The sequence below is a fragment of the Rhamphochromis longiceps genome, linkage group LG8 (genome assembly GCF_057381845.1).
Source record: "Rhamphochromis longiceps isolate RC_006_pf linkage group LG8, R_longiceps_female_GT1.1, whole genome shotgun sequence".
NCBI lineage: Eukaryota > Metazoa > Chordata > Actinopteri > Cichliformes > Cichlidae > Rhamphochromis > Rhamphochromis longiceps.
In genome coordinates this window covers 19,523,614-19,542,439 of record NC_140564.1, presented here as the reverse complement: position 1 = coordinate 19,542,439, position 18,826 = coordinate 19,523,614, and the positions used below count along the sequence as shown (strand labels likewise).

Sequence of the window (18,826 nt, the reverse complement as noted above, 5' to 3'; positions counted from 1 at the left end):
CTTCTTGTGAATTGAGGATTTTCTGTCTTTAGCTTAAAAACCATCAAAACTGCATCAAAATTAAGTGAATTTATGGCCACTTTAGAAAATCAGGCATGTTCATTTGATTTGTAAAAGATGTGGCTGTTACAGGGGTGGAATTTCTCACGACTTGTTGTTTCATAACACATTGAACATTCCCATGTTTATCTGCAAAACTGAGGGCGGGTATCGGGAGAAGTCTGGGGTGTTTGTGTGGATCAGTCTTCATCTGAGCTACTGTTGTCCTCGGCGTCTGAAAGGTCGGCGATGGGAAACCGCAATATGGCAGCCACCCCGCTCAGCTGAGTCAGTTCTGGTGAGACAGTCCAGAATAAATCAAAAGGTGACACATCCTGTACTGCGGACTGGCTTTATATTTAATTATAAAAATCCAATCGGTGCAGTTGTAGCACAAATTCTTGACTTCTTATTTGAGTAAGACATCAATAAAGAGTGAGATTATCACTTTATGTGTGTGGCGTCATCAATTCACTGAGTCCAAATGACAGCGGTAAATTAATCCTACGCTTTATTTTTCATTATTTTACTCTTATTAGTGATTTCATGTTAAGTAACAAACCCTGCAGAAAAAAAGGTGCACAGAAATGCTCCCATTTGTTTCAGTGGTGCTCCGCCAGGGATGACCATACAGGCCAGATACAGTTTTTTGAGGCTTAAGTGATGTAGCTATACATCAACAAAACCAGTGCAGAAGAGGAGAACAAATTAGCAGACATGGATTTAAACCATGATGGTATCAGATTAAAAAAAATCCTATGCAATCCACTGCAAATGTTCATGTGAAATCAAATCCAGATGAAAATGCTAAAAAAGTTAAGAGGCATTTTTTTAGAAGTTGCCTGATGTAGTTCAAAAACTGTATATTAACATCAACTGTAAGGTTCACATATGAACAACAAGAGCATTTTTAGGTTGTGGCCCAACCCTCCAATATATCCAGATCTGGGACCAGCAATAGAAGAAGACCAGATTGTCACCCCTAGGCGCAAGTAATTGCTAACAGTTAACCGACTAATGTTAACGTAATGACAGCAGTTCAATACTTTAGTGCTGTTGCAGTTTTCCTAAAGTCTTGTTCAGGTTCATGAACTTCAACTACTTCAGCTTTTAGCGAGGGACAGGACTGTGAGAAGTTACTTGTCAAACTGAGGAAGTAAGGATGGCACTGTTGGTATCAGTACTGTGGCTGTAGTGATAGTAATGGGAATCTATGGGGGATTTTTTTACGCATTGAAAACAAATGTGACAGGACATCAAGTTGAAAAACGACAGCTCCTTAGAGCCTGAGAGAGCTAAAGAGTTAACTTCAACTACATGAAGGGAGCAATAACTTACGTTCACCCGAAACGTGAAGGCTTGAGAATATTCTGCATGGAAAAGAGAGAAAAAGTCATTAGCCTGATGTTTTCCAAAGTACTTTAAACATGTTCTAGCCAGCATGTAAATCTACAGGAGCCTGCATTTCTACTTTTAACAAAATTGTCACATATAGTACATAACAAAAATTCAGTTTTTAAGTCTACAAACATAGTATTTACAAAGTTACCTGACAGTGCCACCATTGTCTCTCACATTGTCCACCAAGCGAACGTAGCGACTCCTGGTGGGGATATCCTGATGCCTGACAAAACAAATTAAGCATTGAAATTGGGAGAACTGTGGGCCCGTAATGACGATTTTAAGGATATCCTCTTTTTTTCGTTATACTGATATGACAAAAATAAAAACACAGAAAGGAAAAGTTCTTTGAACGTACACATCAGTATGTTAGTGAACATGTTACACATAAACAACAGCAGCAACGAGGCAGAATAACACTGCCTGTCAAAAGCATCCCTCATGCACACCTACCTGAACAACTTGTCGCTTACCAACAAGGTGTCGACAGCGAGGGCCTCAGCAGCTTTCTCCACATGAGCGAGGCTGTGAGGATGCAAAGATATGCAGGTTGTTTATAATCAGTGTTAACAATATAAGTTAACTGTTACATTCCATCATCAAGCACGCACCCGTAGAAGGCTCGGTCAGGCTCATGCTGCAGCATTTTATAGAAGTCCTCCAGGGCTTTCACCTCTCCGGCTGCCTGAGGAGGAAGACACAAAACAACAGGTCAAAATTATTTATGTCTCCAGTGAAAATAATTCATAATTCCACACAGATTAATACAATTTATAATAAAAAAAAATGTTTTTTGCTCAGAGTTTAAAAAGCTGTGTGCACAGTTTAGCAATCATATGCACAAATATGCACAAACTCTTAAATCACAGGATGCATAGTCACCTTCGTATCAGACAGCCTATTTGTCACAGTGGGGTCAGAAAGGACTTCTGCAAAACAACAGTTGTCTCAGTGAGTTTTCACCTTATGATGAGATCAATTTAACTTCGCTGTCAAGTGGCAGCAGCTCCTACCTTTGAGTGAGTACTTATGACCTGACGATGAGTGGACCAGCATGAATTTGGGCCGATTCTCCTGCAGGATCTTGTTGTCCTGCCGTACCGCCTCATTAAAGAGGTAGGTCGTAAACTGGTCCTTCACATAGCCTGGGCTGGCCACCAGGATGCACTTCACAACTGGCAGAAAGTAAGAAAGAAAAAAAATCTAAATCTCAACTCTTTTTAAATGATATCTTCTGTAAAGAGAAACTACCTGAACCAGCAGTTTACATCCACATCTGTCTAGATTTATATATGTAGTAAAACACAGAAGCAATTTAATAAAAGGTATTATGTTTACAGGAAAATAGAGGTTACTACTCTAAAACATGTATGATCCCACTGAAAAATATCCAGTGAGAGTGAAAAGTCTTCTTAAGTTATAACATTAATAAACAGTTTCAGGAACAAAACACAATGGTGCACATCACCATGAATGAAAGCTTCACAGCAAACATTAAACTGGAACTGTTACAATAAGTTAAAAAAAAAAGGCAGAAGTGTCTACGCGCACACAACAGCCTTACCATCAAAATTGATGTGACGGAGAATGGCTTGCATCACAGCTTCATAAAACTTCTCCAGTCCCTGCAAACAGACACTTTGACAGTAAGCACACAGGATGAAAAACTCTCTCAGTGTTACATCCCCAAAGAAAGGGGACAACCAAATTTTTTGTTACACTATCACAGAAATATCACAGAAAACAAACAAAAAAACTGAGGTTGACTTCCTGAGGCTAAAGAGAAATGTAATCCACTTGAACTCCACTCAATCCCATTTAAAAACATTTAAATATATTTGAATGTGTATATCTGCCTACTTTGTTTTAGTCAGTAAGCTCTTAACTCCCATGACATCTACACCAAAACACTCACGCAATATGAAAATTATAATTGGGTTGGCACACTGTGTACATTTTAGCTGTATCTTCATATTCAGATTTGACACTGTGCCCTTTTCAAAACGTCACTTCATTCCCGTTTGCTTGCTTTTAGAGCTCCCAATTCGCTAACAGCTGATCAGTTGCCTATAAATCATTTTTACCTTGTCGTGCTGTGTGCAGCTTCCTTTTCTCTTACGGGGAATGGTGACTTCCACTTTTGCACGAAGCAGCGTCATGGCAGGTGTCACGAGCACCAGGTTGGCCAGGCCTTCCTGCATTACCACAGCAGCCACATCTGCCCTCTGGGTCGGGTCACATGCCTGATCTAAAACGTAGACAATGATATAATGGAAACAAAAAGAAGAAGTTATATTTAAAACGTAATTGACAAAATTTCCAACATCTTCTACGGTGGTTTTCCTAATAAAGTGTTCGGTGATTTTATTCACTCGACTTACAATTTTTGCCATCTGGAAAAAGCTTTCACTGCTTGACCAGAATTTTAGAAAGAAAAGGTCTTTGTTTTGTTTATGACTGTTTATTTCAAGAATAAAAAAGGTTGATATAAAAATAGTAAAAGCTACTTTGAGCTGATCTTTTATTCACCTGCTGAGATCGAACTGTGGACCCTTTTTGCGTGAATGTGTAAACCCCTACACTATTAACGATTAACTCAAAGTATATCTTATAAGAGAACTGTTGACAGCCTGTTGAATTTGAACAAATCTGAATAAAATGAGAAAACTAGCCAAACAGCTGCAGAAATTTTGAGAACAGTTACCAAAGCCAAGAAATTTCTATCTGCTATAATCAGTTCAATTTTATTTATTTAGTGTCAAATCACAACAACTGTCACCTTTATGTTGTAAGGTTAAGACCCTTCAATATCAGAGAGAAAACCCCCCAAAATCAGATAACCCCCTATGAGCAAGGACTTGGTGACAGTTGGAAGGAAAAACTCCCTTTTAACAGGAAGAAATCCGCAGCAGAACCAGGCTCAATGAGGGGCAGCCATCTTCATCAGAAAACAAGTAAGATGTTTTTTATTTATATATATATATATATTTATATATATATATATATATATATATATATATATATTTATATATATATATATATATATATATAACTTGTATGTATGTATGTATTTATATACAGCTTAAGAGTCTTTGTGACTAGTTGTGGTAGGAAGTACATGCTTTAAAATAATTGACAGTCAGACATAGCAGTAAACAGTTTATAGTTGTTTTGGTGGTCGGAGTACTGAGGTAGCATCTGCTTACCAATTCTATCCAGCACGACGCTGTCCCAGTTCTTTTTAGCCAGAGTGAACTTCCTGTTGAGCTCAAGCTCAATAGTGTGATAAGCCCCCATCTGAAGAGCAAAAAAATACAACACAATCACAACTACTTTTCATTTCAAACACAAGTTAGCCTGCATCCCAGGGTTGGGTGGTACGTGAGATTAAATCGGTTAATTTCTGCTTTTGTGCAACATGACAAAGTCATAAAATCAGAGACCGTAAAAGACAGAAACATTGGTTCTTGAGACAGCTGTTGATGGGGGAGCTTTCTTGGTGAAAAGTAAACAGACAAACCTATGATGCTCTATAAAAGTAAAAAAAACAAACAATGTTCAACCTAAAAATCAGATAATGGATCTGGTGTCAAGAAGAAAACCACAGCAGAAAAGCAGCTGACATTAGTTGCTTCGTTTTGGTGTCACTTATTTTTTATAATTTTTTTGCCTGTCCCGTTTGGCTCTTTTGCCATCAGAATTATTGTCTGAAGGCAAAAAGAGAAGCCCAACAGAATTACTTTACCAAGTGGACCATCCCTGCCTTGCCGTATTGGTCCATTTGATTGACCTTTGTTGTTATTATTTATTTATTTTATTTTATTTTCAGTTGTTACAGACAGGACAGACATGACCGGGGGGAGGGAGGGAAACAAAGACAGCGGGGAAGAGGAATAGTGATGAAGGGCAAAGAAAGGAGAAAAGAAAGGGGGGGGGGGGGGCAAAAAAAATACATATCTCTATATATATATCATCTAAATAATATATCATAATAATATATCATTATTATGCAGCACATAAGATTTACAGCACACAGTGTTCTTTGAGATCGGAGCCAAAAAGGGTGTATTTTGTGTCTGTGAGCACCTGTGTGTACACCTGTGAGCATGAGCGCGCTTGTATTTAAAAGGTTCCTTCATGTAATGATCTGCTAGAGCAGGGGTGTCAAACTCAAATACACAGTGGGCCAAAATTCAAAACTGGAACAAAGTCGTGGGCTAACGCTAATATTTATTGAAATATATTTATTCCTCCAGATATAAGAATGAATCTTTTCTTATAGACTCAAACACGTTTTGCTGAAAAACTGAATATGGAACAAGCAAAGCTTAATACTAAACAATATATATATTAGCTGTATAATACCAGTAAGCCAGCTCTAATAGTAATTTGGTATGGCTTGGCCCGCGGGCCAGAGTTTGACACCTACAGTGGGGCAAAAAAGTATTTAGTCAGCCACCGATTGTGCAAGTTCCCCCACTTAAAATGATGACAGAGGTCAGTAATTTGCACCAGAGGTACACTTCAACTGTGAGAGACAGAATGTGAAAAAAAAAATCCATGAATCCACATGGTAGGATTTGTAAAGAATTTATTCGTAAATTAGGGTGGAAAATAAGTATTTGGTCACCTCAAACAAGGAAAATCTCTGGCTCTCACAGACCTGTAATGTCTTCTGTAAGAAGCTTTTCTGTCCCCCACTCGTTACCTGTATGAATGGCACCTGTTTGAACTCATCATCTGTATAAAAGACACCTGTCCACAGCCTCAAACAGTCAGACTCCAAACTCCGCCATGGCCAAGACCAAAGAGCTTTCGAAGGACACCAGGAAAAGTATTGTAGACCTGCACCAGACTGGGAAGAGTGAATCTACAATAGGCAAGCAGCTTGGTGTGAAAAACCAACTGTGGGAGCAATCATCAGAAAATGGAAGACATACAAGACCACTGATAATCTCCCTCGATCTGGGGCTCCACGCAAGATCTCATCCCGTGGGGTCAAAATGATCATGAGAACGGTGAGCAAAGATCCCAGAACCACACGGGGGGACCTGGTGAATGACCTGCAGAGAGCTGGGACCAAAGTAACAAAGGTCACCATCAGTAACACACTACAACGGCAGGGAATCAAATCCCGCAGTGCCAGACGTGTTCCGCTGCTGAAGCCAGTGCATGTCCAGGCCCGTCTGAAGTTTGCCAGAGAGCACATGGATGATACAGCAGAGGACTGGGAGAATGTCATGTGGTCAGATGAAACCAAAGTAGAACTTTTTGGTATAAACTCAACTCGTCGTGTTTGGAGGAAGAAGAATACTGAGTTGCATCCCAAGAACACCATACCTACTGTGAAGCATGGGGGTGGAAACATCATGCTATGGGGCTGTTTTTCTGCCAAGGGGACAGGACGACTGATCCGTGTTAAGGACAGAATGAATGGGGCCATGTATCGTGAGATTTTGAGCCAAAACCACCTTCCATCAGTGAGAACTTTGAAGATGAAACGAGGCTGGGTCTTCCAACATGACAATGATCCAAAACACACCGCCCGGGCAACAAAGGAGTGGCTCCGTAAGAAGCATTTGAAAGTCCTGGAGTGGCCTAGCCAGTCTCCAGACCTCAACCCCATAGAAAATCTGTGGCGGGAGTTGAAAGTCCGTGTTGCTCGGCGACAGCCCCAAAACATCACTGCTCTCGAGAAGATCTGCATGGAGGAATGGGCCAAAATACCAGCTACTGTGTGTGCAAACCTGGTAAAGACCTATAGTAAACGTTTGACCTCTGTTATTGCCAACAAAGGTTATGTTACAAAGTATTGAGTTGTATTTTTGTTATTGACCAAATACTTATTTTCCACCCTGATTTACGAATAAATTCTTTACAAATCCTACCATGTGGATTCATGGATTTTTTTTTCACATTCTGTCTCTCACAGTTGAAGTGTACCTCTGGTGCAAATTACTGACCTCTGTCATCATTTTAGGTGGGGGAACTTGCACAATCGGTGGCTGACTAAATACTTTTTTGCCCCACTGTATGTGCTAGAGGGTGTGGGGAGCCACAGCCCCGACCTCCAGGGCATGAAACAGGTATGGAGGAGCTCAAGGCTCCAGACATCTCGGTGTCACTTATAATAAAAGACAGACGATGCTTTTTATGTCAGTCCTGACATAACCACACTGACACAGTGGAACAACCAGTCTTCACTCAGATGCTGGAAAATAAGTATGGAGTGTGGTCTAAACCATTTTCCAAAGGCTGCATTGACTCCTGCTATTGCTAGCCAGCTGATCCTACTGTTCTTCACTACAGCGTGCAGAATATGTAAAAGGTGCCAATGATGTCGTTGTATTGTCCACAGACGGAGGGCAAGTGCATTTTTTTTAATTTAAGACAGGTTCATATAGGAAACAGAAAATAAAAATAGTAAATATTTCACCCAGCCCATTTACAAGAGTGTTTATAAAACTCAGACCTTGACATATTGGTTCTCCTCTATGTTAGTTCCCTTTACTCTCAGCTGGCAGGCCTGGGTGTCGAAGTCGATAGTCTCCACACACAACGTCAGAGTAGTTCGGACTCTCGAGCTGCCCACGCTTCCTGTAGGGGACTCGGTCTGCACCTTTCTGTGGGAAAAGGACAGAAGCCGAAGCTTTAATTGCTGCACTGATGATGAGCTGTGTATTTTTCAGAACAAAACACTAAGGTAGAAGAGTAATGCTGAAAGCTATAACAATCCTTGAATAACACAGAATGACTATAATAAACACAACTTCACGCCGGTGTCAGAGCATCGCTCCACACACTGAGTCACAAAGAGGCATAAACTTGAGTTACAGCTACATCAAAGCTGCCCGAGGGATGTGGGTGTTTTTTTGTTTGTTTGTTTGTTTGCTTGAACATTCTGGTATATCAACTACAATGATCCCACCAACACTGAATGGAATACCGATACAAATACTCAAAAATGGAAACTTGCACTGCAGATATAACTAGAACTTTTATTAAAGATTATAGGTGGAGGGGAAAAATTGACGTGGTGATATTGTATTGTTACACGAAGACTAAATATGATATTTTATTGAATAAATTCCGATACTCTAGGAATACTACAAACAAGAGGCCTGATCCCATGCACCACCATCCTGAGACAATGTTAACTTAGTCTGACCGAGTGACTTACTATCATAATGGAGGACGTGTGGTCTAATTAATATCTACCTTAATTAGATAATATCAAAATTCATACAATAATCAGGATACATGAATACCATATATTTCTAAAGTATTTCTACAAAGCAGTCTTGCACACACAACCTTTCTTTTGCAACTTAATTGTTACAGTGAGTGTCTAATCTTTAACTTCTTTTGCCAGCATATTTTACAAACCCATGAAATGAAGAAAAAAAATGAAGAAATCTGCATTATTACAGGGCTTCACCTGTGTCTTTGTGTAATATATTGATTATTACCTGATAGTCGAGGCTCTTAAGCTGTCCCCCACTTGGAGCAGGTTGTAGGTATGCCACATATCCTCCGCCTCCTCGGGCACCAGAGTCACCTGACTGAATTAAGCGTTGGTGATCAATAAGCCAGGATCTGCACTCGTGTGGTTTTGGTATACAATTTTTTTTTTAAAATAGATATGCTCCCAATTTAAGATGCGAAGGTGGTAAAATGGCACAGGAATTCCCAAAGTACACAGTGTGTATTACTATATTTATTTACACAAGTTTGTTTGGTTTACTCCCTAAGGTGTGGTTTGTCAATTCAGTCTGTAAAGCTAAAGCTAAACCAGAAGTTGTAACATGTTAGTAAAGGTTCAGTTTTAACACATATTAAGACAAAATGGTCGGTTGGCTTATTATTACAAAACCCACACCTCTCCCGTTCTCTGAGTGTACACGGGAATGCAACTCACTACACTGACACATGTATAGTCAGCTACAACACAGCAAGCTGGTTAGCCTACTAGCATTAGCCATCAGCGCTCACTCACCCGGCATTATCTTTCTCAATATCTTTATGGAGCAACTTCATGGTTGGATGATTGTATGATACAAACCGAATTATTAGTGTAAAATATATAGGTTAGCAGCTGTCCGGCTAAGGGACATGTTTATCTCTTAGTGAAATAACAAATTAGCCAAGCCATCTCCCAACTTTACAATGAATCACTCGCTGCGTGTTGCCAGGCGCTGGGACATTGCGTCAGCGCCCAAATATGTCGCCTGTTCTTCCAATCATGGTCACTTCCGTGGGAGTAGCTTTTGCTGCGCAACAAATACGAAACGAATACAAACACACTGTTTGAGTAAATGCGAAAAATTTGCTTTTTTTCTTGTCTTCACTCATAAAGTCTTTAATTTACAGTAGCCTAAGCGTAACATAATCAAGAAACAGTGCCCTTTTTTTTACAAATTAGTTTGAGATAAGTAAATGCTGATAGACACGGAAAACAACCAATCAAGGAGTAGATAGGATGTCACAAACGCCGCCTATTTTTAAAGCTAACCAATGGGGGCACGACAGCGGTCAGCCCACTTCCGTTCAACACCGCTTTGAGCTAACGCTCGTCCAGCAGCTTTTTTTGTCGATGGCATGGTGCTAGTAGCTTCCGCACAATAACGTAGTCGAGAAAATACGAATAGACTAAACGAAATTCGGATGCCTAAATGGAATTAGTCGATTAATGTGATTTCCGAAGTACATGACAGCCATCACATCGTTAACATTTCAAAATCTCGCCTCCAATATTGAGGTAGCCGATTCTTCCCCAAGGTTAGCTAGCTAGCGGGCTAACGATAGCCGATTAACACTAAACTAGTTCAGGTAACTATAATTCGGCAACCAGTTAATACCCAGTACCTCTTGAATTCGTAGAAGTTATTAGAAGTCGGCCGGAACAGGGGCAGAACATGGCAGAAGCCGACAAGTTGAACATCGACTCCATTATACAGCGTCTCCTCGAAGGTAAGACCAAGTATTTCGCTCGATATTTATTCAAAGAGGTAGCCATTTTAGCCAACTGCGGCTAGGGAACGGTAGCCGCCAACGCCGTAAAAACAAGTTCAGTTCATCCGGCGCTTCTTGCAAAGAAAGCATAGCACTTAAACGCTCAGTAAATTTAATTTGTTTGAATGTTGTCTTCGGAAATTGAATACAAAAGAGAGACGGGTTGAATATATATTTTTGAACACAGTTATATATTCGCACCATTTGTATTGTGAGAGTTGGTCTCGTTAAACTTGCATTGAAATATACTATGATGCAGAAATATGCATTATTTTATACTTGTGCAGACATCGTTTGGGTACACACTGAAGTGGTTATACGGTTAAATTTAAAAGGTCACTCCTGTATGCTAGCAGGGTGAGGTCATTTTATTTTGTTACTTGTAATCACATTTTTATTGTTTTGTAGGACAGAGAGCAAATGCTCCATAACACCAGTAAAATCATCCAGGGTGCTACTGAGTCTTGATTTGTTAACTATCACTGTTCACTATATATAGGTCGACCTCTGGATGCCTCTGAAAATGTCTTTATGTTTGGTTTGGCTGTATTTGGAGCCATACAAGATTCTTCACGAAAAAGTGTGACATTTGCAGATTATGATTATAAATGAGTGCTCTGATTACCACTGTAAAATGTGTAATCCACAGATTTGTTCTCCTTTATTTTGAGATATCTTATTCTAATTATGTTGCTTCTAAGAACATAGCAGATTCACTGCTACAGTGTGCACAAAATGAAATGAGCCAACTGTCCATGGCAGTATGCCCTACAAATTACACTTTAAGCTGCATTTATGCAGAGAGAAATGAGAATAATCACCCAATAGCCACTTGTAATAATTTACCCCTTTCTTATTAAAAACAGTGTAAGAATTTGCTGTTGTTTTCTGACTCATTTTTTCCCCTTACAGTGAAAGGCTCCAGACCTGGCAAAAATGTTCAGCTGACAGAGAATGAAATCCGTGGTCTTTGCCTCAAATCCCGGGAGATCTTCCTCAGCCAGCCAATCCTGCTTGAACTTGAGGCGCCCCTCAAGATTTGTGGTGAGGCTTAAGTGGCGTTCTTTGGAGTCGAGGGAATTCTCGAGGGTGGTCAAACAACATAGCAAGCTGTTGAAGCTTAGAGTGCTGGACCATTATGAGTCAGCTTATGTGCATACTATGCTCTAGTATTCACATGACCAATGCTAAGTTATTATAGTTAATTAAAAACAGACTGGCTCTAAAAAAAAAAAAGAAAGTGTTTAATTCTTCATGGCTGTAATCTTGCCACATAAACAACTCACGGGATAAAGTGGTACTGACTTGCTGGTTCAATTCTGTTTTGTACTTTAAGTTTCCCTGGAGTTTTCCTGCCGTACCTTAACGTTGACTGACTGCGTTGAATGTTAGTTTAAGGAACAGGTTTCAGGAACTGAAACAGTCTGTACTGCAGTAGAAATCATAAGCATCCTTGTACTAAATGCAACCTCATAACAAAACACACACATAAGGTAACTCTGTAATAAGTGTTTATTTAAAATAACACTTTGTCAGTCATGGTATAAAGTGCTAATCTTCAAGGTCTCTAGTCATGTTGTACCTCCATCCAACTCCCTCAGCCTTTGTTGTGCACATATACTGAGCACGATAATCACACCTTTGAACAACATTGCTGTTTCCACTCTAACACTGCTTGTTTCTCTAGGTGATGTTCACGGGCAGTACTATGATCTGCTCAGGCTGTTTGAATATGGAGGCTTTCCACCAGAGAGCAACTACCTGTTCCTGGGCGACTACGTAGACAGAGGCAAGCAGTCCCTGGAGACCATCTGTCTGTTGCTGGCTTACAAGATCAAATACCCAGAAAACTTCTTTCTGCTGAGAGGAAACCACGAGTGCGCCTCTATTAACAGAATATACGGCTTCTACGATGAGTGTAAGTCATGATATATGCACACAGATACAGACAGTAATTTGGAAAGTTGTGCGACTGCTCTCTGTGGTTACCAGTTGAATAGAAAAGTGTAGGCCAACACAGCAGACCTCGGTGTGGTCAAGAGGACACCTTGGTTTTTCTTTTTTGTTTGTTGATACCGAAACTGTAAAAAGAGGAAACACGTGTACACAACATCAAACTTATCATATATAGAAATATATAAAATATAGATAAATAGATGTAGGGTGAGAGAAATGGATGTATATGTGTCTATATCTTAATACATCAAAAGCTAAATAGAATAGAAATGAAAAATAGGAAAGTGTTTCAGCAGCAAAGTGACAGGCAGATGCAGATTTACACATTAAAAACAAGAAGGAAGAGACTGTACAGGGCAGATTTACACATAAGGAGGAAAAAACAAAAGAAACACCAAGTAATTAGTGAAGTAATGTTTATCAGCACTTGCAACAGGTGTGGTGGTTACAGTTTCTTTTTATTATTTTTTTAATTGCGATTAAGAAAATATGCCTGACACTTTGAAATCTGTCTGTAGATTATTAACTAATTAAGTATTCTTAGATTAACAGTGTACACAAGATATCTATTCCCTTGTGAGTTCCTTTAAATTGATGGAGAAACATGGGCAACACTCAGTACTCCGGGCGTCAGGCTAAGGAGCATGATCGGGCAGTGGGAACAGTGATTCAGTCACATGCTTTTTGTTCTATTTAGAGCTCAGCTTATGTAAAATGTGTTTTCAGCTTGAAACAAGTGGCGCTGCTGATTTTATAGCTCTTATGATGAGATTGTGACAGAGTAATTGTAATTTCCTCCCACAGGTAAAAGGCGATACAACATAAAACTGTGGAAGACCTTCACTGACTGCTTCAACTGTTTGCCTGTAGCAGCCATTGTTGATGAGAAGATCTTCTGTTGCCATGGAGGTATCCTCTTCAAACAGTTAATTTGGTTTCTATCCAGAGCGAACACACAAAGACTAGACTCCGCTCTGTTGTATCTGTCAACATATAATGGTCATGGTCTAGCAGGGACCATCTTAATTTGTTAGACTAATTCAATTTTATTTATATAGCACCAAATCACAACAACAGTCGCCTCAAGGCGCATTATATTGCACAGTAGATCATACAATAATAGACACAGAGAAAAACCCAACAATCATATGACCCCCTATGAGCAAGCACTTTGGCGACAGTGGGAAGGAAAAACTCCTTTTTAACAGGAAGAAACCTCCAACAGAACCAGGCTCAGGGAGGGGCGGCCATCTGCTGCCACCGGTTGGGGTGACGGTGTTTGTAATTCCTTCTGGATCAGTACACAGATATAGCTAAAAACGGGTACAGCTTTAACAGACTGTCATTTAATACATCAATCCCTTTTGTAATAAGCGTGTACTGTGCAAAGGTCTTGAGCCACCTGTCATTTCTTTATATTTTGCATTAAAGGAGCCAGGATGTCCTGTGCTTTATAAAGTGGTCTTGAGAAACAGTTCTCCAGGCTTTGACAGTCTTTCAAAGTTTTTCTTTGGACACTTGCTGCTGCTTCACTCATTTTCAGTCCAGTCATTGTACCTGATCAATGTCAGAATTATTATTATTTATTAACACTATTATTTATTTAACAAACCTATTTATAATTCAAGCATTAAGAATAAGAACCTAACTCAAGGGATTAATCAAAGTATTTTTGCACCAAAAAGATGATTCCCAAAGAGCTTTTGGATAAAAACTTTGTACATCTTGGGATGGTGTGCAGTGTCTTTTAAAACTTTATTTCTACCACTCTCTGTGGTAGATGTTTTTTTTTTTTTTTTTTAAATCATTTACCAAATGTTATTGATTAATTCAAGCACTTCTTTGTAATCTGTTTGCTGTCATATTTATGTTCAAAATGTGAAAAAAAAAAAAAGTTAAACACATTCTGACACTAGACATTTTCTTAAAACTTCGTATGAAACATTTTCTTATGGATGATTATCATGATGTGATACAGTTCTTAGTTATTACTGCAGTTTATTTTCTTAAACATCCAGACATCTTAGACACTAAATAATTCTTAATCTGTCAGGACCTGTCAATAGGTCCTCAAAGTCAGTGGTAACGAAGCGCCGTGTGCTGCGCTAACACCCAAGTTGAGCAGCCAGCGAAAAACCGCTGCAGTCTGCTTGTACTGCGTAATCTTTTGTGGCCACTCAAGGTCTTCATAGGTTCTGCATTTCCCCGCTCCCTGTCATTCTGCATTTCTGTACCCCCAGTGTACGTTTCATCGTGGCACATGCAAGCTCTCCCCAGTCAGTGCTCTTAGTCGACACAGCAGCAAACAATTTTTTTTCCACCGCAAAAGCCGTAGAAAAGAATGGCTTTCAGAGCGTGTGCTGCTTTCTGTATTAAAGGGCCTGTAGGGAGACACTGATGTGCCAGCTGTGCTCTATTCACAAGAGAAATTAGGCTAATTATTGCAGCAGAGGCAGTCATGTCCTGTTGGCACTCTGTCAGATATCCACGGTTACATTCATTAAAAACATCCTACATTATTCAATAGAAAGTACTCATTTAAAAATTTCTTCTTCAGAAACCTAAGTTCTTTATCTTGTGAGGATGTTTCAGGTGGTGTTTGTGCGTTGAAACAGTCGGTGTGAGCAAAACTACCATGGAGTGTCGTGGCTTTGGATTGTAATTCCAGTGATGGGCTTTTCTTAAAAGGAAGCAATCCAGTCTACTTGCATGATGGCGCTATCTTATTAGCTGGGATATGGGTGAAGTTAACATCGGATGACCGGCCTCTCCGTTTTCTGTACCTTCTGATTTAAAAGTTGAGCACTAAATTTACCTTTAAACATCGCCAGAAATATCACAGGGTTTTTGCGGCATGTGATATTCATTTTCTTTTTATGGTTGCTCTTTGAATCTTTTCAGGATGCAAACATTTTTTACAAAAACAAATTCTAAAATCAGATGCTGATTTTTTTTTTTTTTTTTTTTTTTCCTTCACTACTGAAGTTTAGTTCTTGGACATTTATGTTTTCCAGGTCTGTCTCCAGACCTCCAGTCCATGGAGCAGGTGAGAAGGGTCATGCGTCCCACTGATGTTCCTGACCAGGGCCTACTGTGCGACCTGCTGTGGGCAGACCCCGATAAAGATGTGCTGGGCTGGGGTGAGAACGACCGCGGTGTCTCTTTCACTTTTGGTGCAGATGTGGTGACAAAGTTCCTCCACAAACATGACATGGACCTCATTTGTCGAGCCCATCAGGTCAGTACCAAAAAATGTAATTGAATGGTTCAGTTTCATGGTAGTAAAAATGAGTAACACAAGTGAAAGGGTTTGATAACTTACAGGATTTGGTTGAGCCTCATAGTTAAGTGTTTAACTGCTTGGAGTTGATTGGGGATTTTTTTTCCACCCTTGGTTGCCTTTAAAGATGCTGGAGGGTTGTCTGGTCTTTATTAGAAGTTGCAGCAGGGTACCAGGTATTGTTTTGATCTGACGAGGTGCGAGCTGTTCTATGTCATGTGGGTAAAGGAGCTATTAGCATTGAAGCGGCTCTTCCTTCAAGCTACAAGAAGGCTGCAACATTTATCAAACAATAATTTTACCGATGCTGTTGTGTATTTTAAGAAATGTCATGTGGAAGTGCTGCAGGGGGAAGTGTTTAGATAGTGGCAGTGACACAGCAGCTAAAAACCTTTTAACCATTTAAGCACAATTGGATTTCAGGCCAGCTTCAGCAGCTAAATTTTGATTTTAGTCTTAAGAATATCTTCAATGTGTTGATATTTAGAGTAGTTTCCAGCAGTACTGACGCTGACCTTACATGGCTGCAGTTATCGCTTAGTTTGTGTTCAGCAGTTAGATGTGTTAGCGTAATTTTCTTATTTGTCAAGCTGTGCTAGTAACGGGGCATTTATAATGTCATGTGTTATCATCCGTAGCAGAGTCTATTGTTCTGCTGTGTGCTTGATCCTGTGTGAGAGTTTGCTAACCTGTTTGTTTTTCAGGTGGTTGAGGATGGATATGAATTCTTTGCAAAGAGGCAGCTTGTGACTCTGTTCTCCGCCCCAAACTACTGCGGGGAGTTCGACAATGCCGGCGCTATGATGAGTGTAGATGAGACCCTCATGTGTTCATTCCAGGTAAACTAGAAACTGATTGAACTTGCTAATCTTAAAGGTTGTTGTCATTTTTAACTCATGGTTTTTCTTCTTCTTTATTTTCCTTGTGCAGATCCTCAAACCTGCAGATAAGAAGCTGTTCTATGGTGGGGGCGGGGGCATGGGCTCCGGTCGCCCAGTCACTCCACCTAGGAAAGCTAAGAAATGACACCAGTAGTTTGCCCTTGACCCTTGTCCTGCCCTCTCTACCTCTTCTTCTCCTTTCTTTCACCAAACAGCCAGAAATCAAACCTATACCCAGGGCTTTTATTTCCTTTTTTATCTGTACTTCTTAAAACATTTAATGTTACAGATGGTCTGAGTGAGTGTGCGCGTGTGCAGGCTTACAAACGTCTGCAGGTGAGCATTAAAATCATGTGTGCACGTGTATATTCTGTGTGAGAATATTAGAGATTTATAATCCCTGCTCTCCCCCCCCCTTTCTCTGACCACTCTTCCCACTGAAAGGCTGAAACCACATTGTCTGTACAGTAACTTGACTGAAACGACAGGGTTTGGGAGAAGGTGGGAGATTGCTGATGTAATGAATTTGGCAGCAAGCTCTTGTTAGCAGATGGTGTGTACGTACATACTTGTGGAAGGGGGATTTTTTTTTTTTTTTAAATATATATTATTATTATTTTTTCCCCTGTCCTCTGTACTGTAAAATCGAAAACACAGGTGTGTGCGTGTGTGTGCATGCTGTGTCTTGCCTGTTGGAGTATGATCACAATATGCTTGAACAGGGAGGAGTTTGTCACCTTATCAGAGCGAGCGCACATTTGCACACATGCCCACACACGTGCATATGACTCGTCAGATTCATATGAGCCAGAACTGTTTTAAAAAAATAAAAATAAAAAAAAAAAGAAGGAAAAAAACCCCCACAAAAAAACAACGACAAATAAAAAAAAAAACAGTCCAGTTTAGGTTTGTACAGATTTGATTACTTGAAAGATTTTTTGTGAATTCGTTTTGTAGTCTTTCATCAAGTTGACCAATAAAGCGAGAATCTGAGCTGTACTGTCTCTCAGTCGTTTTTCTGTATCTGCTTCGGTATACAATAGTACTCTTAGTTGCTTGGGCGGTTATTTTAAAGGCTCTAAATGAATTGGGAGGTGACTTTTAATTTCAAACATGATAAATGCATGTATAGACAAATCTTATTAGAATTTTCCTTTTCTTAAGAATGAACAGATTATAAACTCATCTGTCAGTCTCATTTCTTTCTGGTCATATTCTATTTATTCTCTGGTGTAATGGGCTAACTGGTTGGCAGAGGGAGATACTTGTACCCGGAGATTATCTTAGACAATGCATTTCATCACAGAAAAGTTGCAAGTTTTGTTTTTTAAACATGTTCCTGTAAATGTTTCACAATAAAAGTCTTTTCCTAAAAGAGGTTTCTGTGCACTGAAATTCTGGAGGGCTTTTAATTTGAAACAGATATGTGAAGTGTTGTTAAAGAGTAAAGGCAGCAGAGGGTGAAAGTATTTAAATATTACCAGCAATAGCTATCAAACTGAGAATAGGAGAGGGCACAAGGTAATAGGGTAAAGGGCATGAGAAACAAAAGACAAGATAAACTATGTTTATGTTAATGGATATGAAAATATTTGTTAGACTTTAAATTTTCTTCCATTTAACTGTTCTAAAGGTTGATTCTTTATTAAGTCTTTATTATACTTCATCTACACCAGGGGAATATATCTTTTTTTTTTTTTTTCTTTTTTTTTTTGTAATATTTTATTTACGAACAAAACGAGACAGATCCAGGACAAGGACATGGTCAACTTACAAACACAGGCGATACAATAATCGAAACACGGGGCGAGTGGAGTGCGGATAATGTGCAAGGAACCTCCACATGGGAAGTGTTTCTAACCAAATCCCTCATGGATCGGGTGAAAGATAAAATAGGTGACAACAGCAGCAATAATTATATCAACACACTTACAGTGATACAATTATAGCAAATATAGATGCACATAAGAAAAGGAAGAAAATGACTATATAATATATATATATACACACGCATCTAAAAATTGATAAATGAAAGGGGGGAAGAGTAATCAAGCATATCTAATGAGAGCATGGATGATTCTTGGTATAGCAGGTTATTATTTTGACTTCTCAGGTTCTGAATCGCTCCCTGACCTGATCGGAGAGAGCTCTCCAGAACATATCATCGCCAAACAACACAAAATAACCCCCATACCCTAAAGAGAGAGCGTATTTATCAGGTGGCCATTGGTTAATGACTGTTTAATCTGTATTAATT

At 39.5% G+C, this 18,826-nt stretch overlaps 2 protein-coding genes across 3 annotated transcripts; one reads left to right on the top strand and one right to left on the bottom strand.

The window, feature by feature from the left end:
* Positions 1-17: 17 nt before the first annotated feature.
* Positions 18-9,674, bottom strand: pelo (pelota mRNA surveillance and ribosome rescue factor). 2 transcript variants are annotated; one of them, XM_085416355.1, is made up of 13 exons: positions 9,437-9,674; positions 8,910-9,002; positions 7,913-8,063; positions 4,647-4,737; positions 3,525-3,688; positions 3,005-3,065; positions 2,454-2,615; positions 2,323-2,369; positions 2,052-2,125; positions 1,914-1,965; positions 1,589-1,663; positions 1,378-1,409; positions 18-334 (listed from the first exon to the last, which is right to left on the bottom strand). In XM_085416355.1, exons 1-12 carry the CDS (start codon positions 9,475-9,477, stop codon positions 1,380-1,382), a joined length of 1,041 nt encoding a protein of 346 aa, XP_085272481.1. In that variant the 5' UTR covers positions 9,478-9,674; the 3' UTR covers positions 18-334; positions 1,378-1,379. The 2 variants fall into 2 exon arrangements, with proteins under 2 accessions (XP_085272481.1, XP_085272480.1); XM_085416354.1 differs by having other exon boundaries at positions 1,894-1,965; positions 9,437-9,672.
* A 323-nt stretch (positions 9,675-9,997) lies between these two features.
* On the top strand, positions 9,998-17,568 carry ppp1cab (protein phosphatase 1, catalytic subunit, alpha isozyme b). The gene is made up of 7 exons (XM_085416356.1): positions 9,998-10,410; positions 11,365-11,496; positions 12,140-12,370; positions 13,213-13,317; positions 15,423-15,646; positions 16,393-16,527; positions 16,619-17,568. The coding sequence occupies exons 1-7, from the start codon at positions 10,356-10,358 to the stop codon at positions 16,712-16,714; spliced, it is 978 nt and encodes a 325-aa protein (XP_085272482.1). The 5' UTR covers positions 9,998-10,355; the 3' UTR covers positions 16,715-17,568.
* The last annotated feature ends 1,258 nt before the right edge of the window (positions 17,569-18,826 follow it).